Genomic DNA, 13025 nt, shown 5'->3' with positions numbered 1-13025 from the left:
ATAAATTTAGACTTTTAAACTCTAACATTTTATATAGTAAGTGTAAGAGGAGAAAATGTCCCCAGTGGAATTCTCTACCCACAAATAAAAATTATCTACTCTATCTAGGCTATGCTGACCTTACCACTGACCTTACCAGGAAACCACAGCTGGAAAGGCAAACTTTGGCTTCATAAAATTTGTAACAAGAATGGGTAGAATCTCCTGTAAGGTGTCATCTACAGATTTCTCTAGAATAGGTATAAGCAATATCTCAATACCTCTGGTTATCCTCAGTGGGAGAAAGCCATGGCCACAGCTTTGGATTAAGGCATAATTAAAGAGAAGAAGGGGAGTGGGGATGAACAAGGAAGCAGAAAAGGAAAAGGGCTAAAGGATATAAGAGAAAAGTTAGACAGTGAGACATGTATGACAGCCCAGCCATTGGTTCAGATGATCATTTACTGACCCTAGTGTCAGAGGTTAAATTTGAAGAGCCCTAATTCTCTCCCATGGATGGTAATGTATGACACATGAATATATGGGCAAAGATCAAGTGAACATCCTGAACCGACATGGACCTGGTTCCTGTTCAGATCGTACATAAGCTAACATGGCAGACTGGCACTGGCGTCCTTGAAAAGATGCTAAACCGATCCACCAAACAGATTTAATTAATAGTCAAGAGAAGTGCTGAGAAGGCAGGGAGACATCTCTACTTCCTCCTCCTCCCAGCATGACTGGAAAGATTAGATGGAGAGATGCCATTGATGATGCAGAAAGCTCAAAGACCGGACTACCCAAGAACAGGAGACTGCTAGAGGTCTGAATCTTCCCAAACTGTCCCCGACAGCTTGACTCAGGTACTGTTATGATAATCACTGACAATGGCTGCTCACAAGTCCTAAGAAACACTGCAAAACAGATAAATGTAGCGTTCACTGCCATTCCACTTCTTGGTTTCTCTAGTTCCTGATTATGCTCCCTTCAACTACCTAAGATCCTATATCGTATCTATGCCAGTTCTCCCAAATAAAAATTTCTTCGTTGTTTATTACTTTAGAGAGTATTAGCCCTTGCCTATTTGTCCCCATCAGGCAATACATATGTGCTTCTGACCTTCAAATTGCAGACTCAGACCCACTGCTTTAAGAAATGAGTCAGTCTTGTCGTGGGCAGGGAATATAAGAGCATGACCCATCATCTGAAGGATCAGAAACACAGACTTCGTGCATCAAGCCTAGGATCCAGCACGCCTGGGCATCCTCTCGGCTTTTCCTCAACAGTCTCAGTTTTGGGTCAATTCACACAAATGATCTGTACACGGCTGCTGACTAGCACTTAATTTCCCTCTGTCCTGCAGGCATTACTGCTAATTTATACCTCCTCACACCCCATCCCCAGATTCATAACACAAAACAGTCTGAATTTAAATATATTTTGACTGCTGGCTACCCACTTCAGGAGTCAGGCCTATAGCTGGGACCCTCTCTTCCTTTCTAGCACTCCCTCCCAAAGCCCAGCAACAGAGTATTCAACGTGCCATACGAGAAATTTCTGATACAAATGACTACATTAATTCAGATCAAAGTGTAGATGAGTTTAATTCTTGTTAACCAAACTCTTTAACAGAAATGAACTAAAAAAATCATGAAAACATTTAAACATTTTTAAAATTGTTAAAATCTTTGTGATAAAGCTGTTAGTATGTTTTTCTCCTGACTGGGGTAGAGTGCACACGCTGGTTCTCTTTGCCAACCCTACCATTTCCCCTCCCTGCTACTGTCACTGAACAGGGAATGAATTAAATGGAATAAACATTACAAGTGATATCGCTACTCCTACCCCAGCTGCCCCAACTATATTCCACATATACATGTCATGGAGCTCACTAAGGCAAAAGCACTGCCAGGGACAGAGTACAGCACACCAGGAACCTCCCAAGCTGCAGACAAGAATGCCTCCTTGTACCGACAATAGAAGCCTAGAATAGTTTACCTCTCTTCAGTTCTGAAAAAGCATCAGAAATTAAACGCTGTTGGTGTGAACGCAGATTAAGAGGAAAAAAATTTATGTAACAAACCTAATGGAGCTCAGATGGGAGATTTTTTTTCATTTTAGGAGATGTTTGGTTTAGAAATAAACTATGAGCAATGGTATCCCCTTAATATTCCCTCTCTTTCTATATGAACCAGAGATCCAGTCATCATCCACTAGTGGACTGAACAACAAATAGAGTACTTAATTCAACCAGATTCTTCACTGGATGTCCCAAGTGACTGCATTCGAATATACGGCATCTGGAATCCTCATTTAGGCAGCCAATGACCTATTAATTCAGACATTTTAATAAAAATATTAAATATAAGTCTGCTAAAATGAGTTGCAACTAATAATAAAAGGTACTGTGAAAATAAAAATTAAAATAGTAATAAAACAGTGAAGGAGTCATATGGGAACCCTGAACTTTTCACTCAATTTTTTTCTGTAAACCTAAAACCACTCAAAAAAAAAAAAGGTAAATCTATCAATTTTAAGAAACAGAAAAAGAAAATAGAAATTGGGAACATAACAACAATCTAAGTGGGGCTTTAAATCTTGTTTAATTCTACCGCCTCAATAACATGCAACAGTATCAACCAGTCTAGCCCTCAGGGATCTCATCCTCTGTTGACGCCACTCTCTAGATCACCCATCAGACAGTCAAACTTAGGACATCTCTCATGAAGTGGTTTTATATTAATTAACCTTCAGATTGCTATATGACTATCTAATCACATGGTTATATCCTGTTTCTCCAAATTAAAAAACAACACCACCACCATAGATAAAGGTGAGAAAAAAGCTGCCATGTAACACAGTGCCTTTAAAATGGAAGTGATGGGGCGCCTGGGTGGCTCAGCCATTAAGCATCTGCCTTTGGCTCAGGTCATGATCCCAGAGTCGTGGGATCAAGCCCCACATCGGGCTCCCTGCTCAGCAGGAAGCCTGCTTTTCCCTCTCCCACTCCCTCTGCTTCTGCTTTCTGACAAATAAATTTTTTTAAAAATAAATAAAATAAAACAAAACAGAAGTGATAATAACCATATATACCTAGCTATTTACAATTTACAGTTTCTCAAACTCTAAGTACTCGATCTTTCCATTTAACTGCAAAGTGATGAAGTACCAACTATTAACGAAGTCCCTAGGGGATGGGATATGAAGGACTTTCCTCCCTTCATTCTTCATATAATTTGCTTTTAGCGATGGAATTTTGAGGTTTTCCTTTTGCTTTTGGGCTTCCTACTTAAATTCAGAGAGCATTTTTCCCAAAGTCTGTGTAGGAAGAGCACATAAATGTTGAGTCAGTATACACAAAGGAAGAGAGTTTGGGACGGCTGGTGTTCCTTTACTCTTCTCTTTTCCATGATTGTAACATTGTTAGTAGCCTTCTGTAGCAAAAGGAGACTCCTACCTAAATCAAGACCAGAAATGACCAGTTTCAAATGACCAGTGAAGGGGCCGAAGCCACAGTCTATCAACATCAATGTTACATTGCTGGTATTGTACTAACCCTCCTACCAATCAATAGATTTGCAGATCACTATAGGAGGCAGAAGGAGCTATGGACGTTTTTTTGTTTTTGTTTTTGTTTTTAAAGATTTTATGTCTTTATTTGACACAGAGAGATCATGAGGAGGCAGAGGCAGGCAGAGGGAGAGGGGGAAGCAGGTCCCCCACTGAGCAGAGAGCCCAATGCGGGGCTTGATCCCAGGACCCCGAGACCACGACCCAAGCCAAAGACAGAGGCTTAACCCACTGAACCACCCAGGCCCCCAGCTATGGACGTTTTATCTAGACAACAGTAATTCTTGCGTTCTCATACCAGATCTCAGAGGGTTAGAAGGAGAAGTCAGGCCAAGATCTTTCTCTTTATCAATTACCAACTTAAAACTTCTGCATCCCAAACCACGGCTTAAGGAGAGTAAGTGTGATCTTTAGAGGCTCATCAAGAATGGTAGTTCCAGGAATTCAGGAATGACCTATCTATGCTCTCTACCCACTCACGCAGTTTTAGAAGTTCAGACGTTGCAGGAAACTGCTTCACATGCCAATGGCTGCCACACCCTGCTCCACAGCATACCTCCCTGCCCACTAGAAGTATTAGACATACCTCCATGTGTAGGCATTGTCAACAAAGAAACAGGCCCGCTGGGAAAAGAGCCAAAAAATCATTGGCTGGAAAATTTTCAAGACCGGCAGACATTCTGGTTTAGCCTTTAATAAAGTATGTTTGGAGCAATATAAATAATAAATTAAGAGTAATAGTCACTAGAGGGCTATTAATGTTACTGGATCTGTGGCATCTTTTAATAACATTATTATTACATCTCCTGAAACTCAAAGCACAGGAGACCATAGTTTGTGGAGTTGCAGCCGCTACTTGCTTTCTCAATCCATTTCCTTCCCTTGTGCTCTCATCACCACTTATACCTCAACACAGACCCCACCCCCGGCAAGCACCAACCCAGTATGTGATATCCAAACACAACCCCCAAGAACTAGCTGTCTTTAGCTTAAAACATTACTCCATCTTCTAGCCATTCCCAGCTTTAGGTCATGCAAGTGTCCTCTTTGGCTATATTACTATGCGCCTCGGAACACTTGAGTGATTGCCTACATTCTTTTGCACCTGTTCTAAAAAGCATTAAGACCTGAAAAACAGTTGCACACATGAACCCTCCTCCCCTGTTAGAGAAGCCATATCCCTAAGCTACCACCATAGAGAATCCAAATTCCAGCAGCAGTGAAGTTTTGACAGCCCCTGGAGTCCACCCTAAAAAAATCACAGAGCTCCAACTCTACCCTATCACCTACATCCATTCAATAAATACTTACTGAGTCCCATCATGTGTAAAAGGCTCTGTGTGCCATGCCCTTCTTTCATAGGAAGCTATTCCTTCTCTCCAATGCATAACTGTGCTCTCTACCCCTCAGGTAATCCCTTTGCCATCCCTGAGACCTTCTTCCAATGACGGGATCCTTAATAACTTCTCTATATTCACCTACCTTCCCACATTAGTAGTATTTCTTAACCTAATTTGGGTCTAAAACCTCTGCTGAACAGTGTTCTTTCTAGTTACGGTTGGACAGCCATCTCTAGTTACCACACTCACATTCTGATACCTATTTACATTGGTCTATTACCTTTTGAGCAACGGTTCTCACCTTATGTGCATCAGAGTCACCTGGGAAACACATAAATATATAGACCGCTGGGCTAAAGAGTCTGCATTTCTAACAAGTTCCCAGGTGACACTAATGCTGCTTGCCCAGGGACCACACTTAGAGAAGCACTGCCTTTGAGAATCTGATGAAAGCTATGAAAAACTCCACATACATGTAACATTTTGCATGCAATTTCAAGAGGTTTGTGGGTGCTCACTCACAAATACCTTCTGCTCTGTATTTCTTTCAAAGGATGTTAAGGACAACGACTTGCCCATGAGGAGTGCTAACCGTGGTACACGTGCGCATGCAGACACCTAAAAACGACGAGGAACTGCTTGGTATTGGAAAGTCATTTCTGTCCAATGGCCTGTCCCCGCTGTAGTCTCACGTGTTTCTTCACATCCGTGTGATCATTTTTTGGTACTTCTGGTTTAATTCTCAGAAACAAAAGCACTACTCACTTCATATTTAAAAGGCTCTTTGGAATCACTCAAAAGTATTTTATAGGTAAAGACATGGTTTGGTAGAAAGAATATAAACACTAAATTGAAATTTTGATTATGCCTTTCCTAAAAGTATGACCACTAAGCTTCAATTTCCTCATTTATAAAATTGGGGACTTCACAGGGAAATTATTTTTTCTCCTTCCAGACAAAGGTTATGTGAACCCACTATAAGGAATGAAGGGGGAAGTGGTTCTACTATTTAAAACCAATGATTGTTATTTGTGGTAAGGAATTTAAAAATTGGATATAGAGTGAATGTCTAAATTAAGAAAATGAAAAGAATTAAATAATTTCTAAAATGTCTTCAAACCCAACATTTTGTATTTATGAACTCTAACCAGCATGGCATTATTCACTTATATTTTCTGTATGTACTCAACAATCATTTACACATTAATTTAACTCAGCATAAACTACATAAAAACAATCACACCTTCCCTCATTTTACCCTTCCCTTCTCTACTTCCTTCCCTCCACAGTGTCTAACAACACGGCAACATTGCCCGGAAAAACGCAACAAAAATAAATAATAATAAGTTATTCTTCTCCCTCAAATAGGCCTGTGTAAAATACATCTTGTCAATGTAGAAAAGCCCTTTTGAAGAAGCTTCCCTCTGTGTTCCCGCAACAGATAGCCAGAACCCATTAACTGCATCCCTAATCTACTCACTAAGATCTCTCAGGACGTGGCTATTATAAACACAGCTCAATTCGGTATGTTTTACTTGGTAAGATCTACCAGGCATTCTCTTCTCAATCTACAATCCCATTTGTTTACCGCAGGAAGCCTCACTGGATGTAATGAGTGAATATATGAGTGTGCACAAATGTCTATCAAAATTACCCCAAAAATATCAGGCTCTACGAATCTATAAATCATGTAAACACTGAGCAGCTTCTACTGAACAGACCTCTTGTAGAAGACGTGGATCCAGGCAGTCACCATCATCATTAAACAAAGACTCCCAGCTCTCCTCAATAGCAGCACTTCCCTCCACACGAGCCATTTCCGTTGCTTTCGGTTCCATGGATGTTTCCATAGATACAGTTTCTATATCAGGAAAGGATACACCAAATTCCATATTCTCTGAGTCATCTTCCTCTTTTGTTTTGAACTCTTCAGTTTTTAGTTCGTGCAATGCCTCTGTTGTATCACCAGTACAATCCAGATCATTGCCCGAGGCATTGTCTGAAAGTACTTTTGTCCCATTTAACGTACTGAGTTCAGAGTCCAAAAAAGTGTTACAATTACTACCAGCAATCTTCTTTATAGGTAAGGAGGAAGCACAATCTGACAAGCTCTCTATCAACTTTCCTGTTGACTCTGTGAAACCAGAGGAAATACTCTCAGGGTAAGTATCTGAGCAAGCAGTCAGGCTGCTGGAATTTTCCACGTCATTCCCACATCTAGCTACATGAAGAGGGGCTGTATCTGTACTCATTTCTAAGTATTTTGAGAAACTACCTGTGTTACTGCAGACCTCATCAGCTGTTCTAACTGCAACTACACAAGGGCTGTCCACAGTTATTTGATCAGATGGGACATCTGTAATGTCCATCTTACATGCTTTATTAGTAATGTCACCTACACTCTTCGACTCATCTGTATCTGTTTCATGAGCAAGGAGAGCTGTATCAGAAGGTTCATACTTTATACATAAGTCATCAGCAGTGCTGTCATTCTCCTCACATTCTCTAATCACTGCAGGATCAAAAATGCCATTTACGCTCTCTAATTTGCTGACTATAGTCATTTTATGAGAGATGTTATCTAGAGTCTCAGGAATGGAATCTATACCACTCTGACCCAAGATGAAATCTGTATTGTTGGCTACCTCACTAACATTCTCAGCTTCAAAGTCTACACAAGTTTGGTCAGTGACACCATCTGGACTTCCAGGAACAGAAATAGCAGTGATGCCTCCACTACTGGGAGTCAACATTCCACATGATGTTTGCATGCTTTGTTGTACAATTGCAGAATCAGAATTCAGTTTTACAGGTACTATCATACTCTCAGGTTTCAACACACAATTAAAAACTCTAGGAAATTGGGATAGTATCTTCACAACTTTGGCATCAGTTTCAATTCTGCTTTCTAAACCCCTGCTTTCAAATGTTTTGCCACTTAATTCATGCCTACTGACATCACAGAATTCCACATTTCGGAATGGTTTGTTTAGAACCTGAGCCTCATTCATTTCTGAACAAGACCGAGAGAGAAGCAACTTCCCAGGTCCTGTCACATCTGTGGCTTCAACCTCCAAACATTCCACCTCCTTTGGTTTAAAATGTCTTTGTAAAGGTAGACTAGGTATCCCAGGATTTGAGACACCCTCCTGACATCCTTGGCATAATGTTTCTTTGGATCCTGTAGTTTGCCTCTTAACACAAATCCTATCTTTCTTCCTTTCTTGAAGGCACACGTCTTTTCTTAATTTTGTTGAAAATTTCTTTCCTTCTCTACGGTTGTGCTCCTTTTTATCAGGATTAATGCTTAATCTCGGAGTCTCAGATTTGTCTCTGAAGATCTCCTTTTGGAAGAAACGATCCTCTTTTTGTTCTTCTTTCACCATGGAGCTAAGTGGACCACAGCCTTTTTCCTCATCACCTGCCTTGACCAGCACTACACTTCTTCGAGCTTTAGGTACATAAAGTGCCATGTCAGGCCTTCTGACTCGAACTCTGCATCTCTCCGCTGCTTGCTGCATGGTACCACCTCAATCTGCAAGAAGAGAAGAATTCAATTACCAAAAACGAATTACAATGTATTGAACCAAAAGATTTTTAAAGGCTAGGTAGAGGGCCTACTAATCCATCCTATAGAAACAGAAACCCTCAAGTTAAAAGAAAGCAAAACCTGCCATAAAGTAATTAATGCAACTAAGGAAAGTAAATTCCAAAATAACTCATGAGCCCATGAATTTTATTATCCATATATCCTCCTTCTTCATATCCCAAAACCCTTTATCTCTACGTCCCAAGTCCTTTCTACCTTTTTAACAAGTAGCTTTATCTTAGTTAAATAAAACGATTATTCAAAAAGTGACTGCCAGCTATGAAGTACTCATAAAACACTATTGCTAGCGACCAGAACTTACACTGAAAAGTATATGCAAGGAGGAGCCCTAAAAACACATTAGTTCAACATAAATGTATACATATAAGTAAGACTTTTAAAAATAACTCAAATGTAGGTGAGAAAATGAGACAACTAATCCAGGACTGCCTTCTAGAAGATGTTTACTATTTAATCAAATGACCTACTATAAATTTTTCCTCTAGTAGCAATAAAAAACAGCATCAGCAGGAAGGAGAGTGGAGACCAAGCACTGGGATGAGAGGGGCACCTGGGTGGCTCAGTTGGTTAAGCGACTGCCTTGGACTCAGGGCATGATCCTGGAGTCCAGGGATCGAGTCCCACATCAGACTACCTGCTCGGCAGAGAGTCTCCTTCTCCCTCTGACCCTCACCCTTCTCGTGCTCTCTCTCTCTCTCAAATAAATAAATAAAATCTTAAAAAAAAAGAAAAAGAAAAGAAAAGAAAAGAAATGGAATAAGACAACTCACATTAGTAACTGCTCGACAACCTCCACCATGGCTGGTCAATGGAAATTAACAAAGGGAAAAAATTTTAACAAATGGTTAAATAAACCTAAATCTACTATAAGAAAAATACAAGAGAATGTGCCAGTCAACTTCATATTGAGTTCTTTTAATCTTCAAAATAAAACTATGAAGTATTAGTGTATCCACAACGAAGAGAATAAGGAGGTGCACTCCACAGCAAAGAAATATCCTTATATACTCAGAAGTACTTATTGTTAAGAGTTCACCATACACGTCAAAGCAAATAGATAACAAGAGAGAAACTATTTCCATACCCCTAAATTCTCACCTGATCCAGAATACTTGCTCAGTGAAAATGCTGGGCTCTCAAAGCACAGGCTTTTTTCTTTTCAGCCCAGGTATATACCATGACCCTGACCATCAAGTGTTCCCAGGAATTCTCCTATCCCTTTTCTCTTCTGGTATGTTCATTATTATCTAACCCACAATTCATGATGGATTTTCTATCTTTCCGATTGTGGGTGAACAGAACTTTAACATTTAGACATGCCAGGATTTTGGAAAATGCCTACTTTTCAAAAACAGAAGTACTGAAGTGTATTTCATTGGTGGAGATCCCACAGACATCATGTGTCTTGATCTCAGCAAAGCATCTGACAATATACATCATGATGAACTTCTGCATATAAGACGGAAAATGTAGGCTACTTAATAGAACTAGTAGCACCCACAGCAAAAAATAATAGGTAAAAGAGAACTTAGGATTATTTGAAGGTGATCTGTGTCCCCATAGTCCTTTGAAATTCAACATTTTAAATAATAATTTGAATATAAACAATAAACACTGCTTATCAAACCTGCAACTGACATAAAGTCAATATGATTAATAAATACCAAAAATGGTAAAATTACAATTTAATATCATTTCTACAATCTGGAATGCTGTGCTGAAAGCAATAGGAATAAGTACAAAGATCTACTTTGATTTAAAAAGAAATTAAACAATCCAACACTTGACTTGTGTATAATTTGCACAGAAAAAGATTTAAAGGCTTCACAATCTTAGATTATAGAGCTCAGAAAAAACACCACACAAAATACAATTAATGGAACTAAATAGGGGCGCCTGGGTGGCTCAGTGGGTTAAAGCCTCTGCCTTCAGCTCAGGTCACGATTCCAGGATTCTAGGATCCAGCTCTGCATCGGGCTCTCTGCTCAGCAGGGAGCCTGCTTCCCTTCCTCTCTCTCTCTCTCTCTCTGCCTACCTCTCTGCCTACTTGTGATCTCTGTCTGTCAAATAAATAAATAAAATCTTAAAAAAAAAAAAAAAGGGAACTAAATAAAGATATACTTCTTGCCCAAAGAGGTCTAAATGGAAACATCCAAACTACCTTTATACCTGAAGGGCTGGCTGTTCTACAGAGGAGATAAATGTTCTCTTCTGTGTTTCTCAGAAGTCAGTACCAGAACCAACTGGTAGAAATTAAAGGAAAACATAGGTTAGCTCAATATACAGAACTTTAAGAGCTCTCCAACACTATTATCAGGTAATGAGCTCCATCTCTATAGTCTGGATGACTGACTGATACACTAGAGAAAAGAATTTCTATCTGTAAATGGGTCTGGATTTATTTTAAGCATTCTTTGAACTTGAAATTCTATGATTCTATTTCTGTTCTACAGTAGACATATAATCAAAAGCTTCAAATTTAAAATTATTTGTGCTATAGCTAATGACTTTTAAAACTCAACTTTTCTTTTTTCTTAGTTAATGCCCACATGTCATGATATGATTTCCTAAAGCTGAAAAAAAGCATAAAAAATTTATACCATCCACTTCTTACCAACACACTGAACTCAATTATGCCATGACCAGCAATGTGCTGAAACATGTTTAGCAACCAGCTAAATACATATCCACATGGAATTCCAAGTACTGGTTGATATTTTCACTTACATCAATGATGTCAACAATGTAACATCGTTGCTGAAGTGGATAATCATTTTTGAACTGCAAAATATATTTTCAAATTTTTGAGCTATGTACAATGTAATAGCTAAAGACATGACACCTTTAAGTTTACATTATTAGCATTTTCTCCCTCACCTTACATCTAGACAAGCAATAAACAATAAATCAAGCCCGGATTTATGGCATTTGCCTAATAACTCTATGATGTAAGTATTCCCACCATAGCTAATTTCAAGCTATCACTGTAACATCACTGAAAAGAGAGCTGGGAAAAGACACACAGTAGCACACCATAATACAGTACTTCAACCGAAAGATACAATATTAATAAATAGCTTCAAGAACATAAATCATAGTAAAATATAGTGAAATAATTAGGAAGTGATGAATTTTAAGTATCTACTACCTTTTTATACATGCCATTTATTTAACAAGCTATATAATTTAATTTTTAATGATGGCTGTTGTTTAACCATCAGTTTGCATAATTCCTAAAATTTTAATAGTCAGCTCTCAGGCCAGTAAGAGATTCTCCAATATACCACTGGCTAAAACAATTCTTTCATAAAAACACAGACCTACAAAAAAAGAGGAGCATCCCCATCTTGTGGACTTTCAAGATAATGCCAATTCAGTTTAAAGCCTTGGTGTGTTTTTGTGAACTTTTGCAACTATAGGCACGAAAGGCCTTGAACAAGGAGAGAAGAGGTGCCTATCATAAACAATTTTAAAAAAATAACTTAGATTAAAAATTTCCCACTCAGTATTTACTCATAGCACTTGATGTTTCATTTCTCTCTTTAACATGGTTTTAACTTTTTTACAATATTCCACATGCTTTTATTGGTCCAGTTTCCTTCTTTTTTTTTTTTTTTTAAGATTTTTTATTTATTTGTCAGAGAGAGAGGGAGAGAGAGCAAGCACAGGTGGACAGAATGGCAGGCAGAGGCAGAGGGAGAAGCAGGCTCCCCGCCAAGCAAGGAGCCCGATGTGGGACTCGATCCCAGGACGCTGGGATCATGACCTGAGCCGAAGGCAGCTGCTTAACCAACTGAGCCACCCAGGCGTCCCTCCAGTTTCCTTCTTAACTGAAGTGGAGAATCAGTTATTTGGGGTGTATTTTGCAGTCAACTTATCCTGGAATGGCCATCAGCATGCAATTCTGTTTAAAATTATATTATCTAAAAGAGATAAAGATTCATCTGTTAATGATGGGCAGCTAACTGCTAACATATACCTTTAAAATATTTTAAGTCAAACCATCATTTTCTATACTATACTTCGGAACACTGGGATCATATGTGAGAACCTGTCCAATTACTTCTATGGTTTCAAATATTCCTTGAAAAAAAATAATCAGTATTTCCTAAAGTACCTCTCCACCCCATCTTCATGAGTAAGTGAACTAGCACAAAACAAATCAGGCTCTTACATCTTTTTAACAGAATTTTAATGCTGTTTGTCCATGTTTGGCATATAAAACATATGGATCCCTCTTCAATCAACAATAGAGAATACTGGCACTTAGGGCATTCATTGGCTAATTCAACCATGAACTGATTTGATCCAGTACTTAACCAATGGCTCACTTGGGAAATCTAATATTTGAGAGAAACTGCCTAATGGGCATGTAGACTATTCATTCTTCGAGAACAAATTAAGCACTATCACTTTGTTAGCTCATTAAAATGCATCATAACAACAGCATATATTTTGCCTTTTTACTTGGAAATAATTTCATATTCACAAATAAGTTAAAGAAGTAAAAATACTACATACAGAGA

General features: G+C 38.8%; 1 protein-coding gene across 10 annotated transcripts in view; it reads right to left on the bottom strand.

Annotated features, from left to right (window-relative positions):
* The window catches only part of R3HCC1L (R3H domain and coiled-coil containing 1 like), a 93021-nt gene that overhangs the window by 27413 nt on the left and 52583 nt on the right, over positions 1–13025 (bottom strand). For 9 of the 10 annotated variants that reach the window (XM_047702344.1, XM_047702341.1, XM_047702347.1 and 6 more), the window contains one exon: positions 6611–8424. In XM_047702344.1, coding sequence (XP_047558300.1) covers positions 6611–8410 — 1800 coding nt within the window. In that variant the 5' untranslated portion in view covers positions 8411–8424. Of the gene's footprint in view, positions 1–6610; positions 8425–9269; positions 9283–13025 lie in introns of those variants that run through there. The other variant, XM_047702349.1, reaches the window with a different exon arrangement.

Source organism: Lutra lutra, chromosome 14 (assembly GCF_902655055.1).
Source record: "Lutra lutra chromosome 14, mLutLut1.2, whole genome shotgun sequence".
NCBI lineage: Eukaryota > Metazoa > Chordata > Mammalia > Carnivora > Mustelidae > Lutra > Lutra lutra.
Note: the sequence above shows the minus strand (reverse complement) of the source record. Positions and strands in the feature narration are given on the sequence as shown.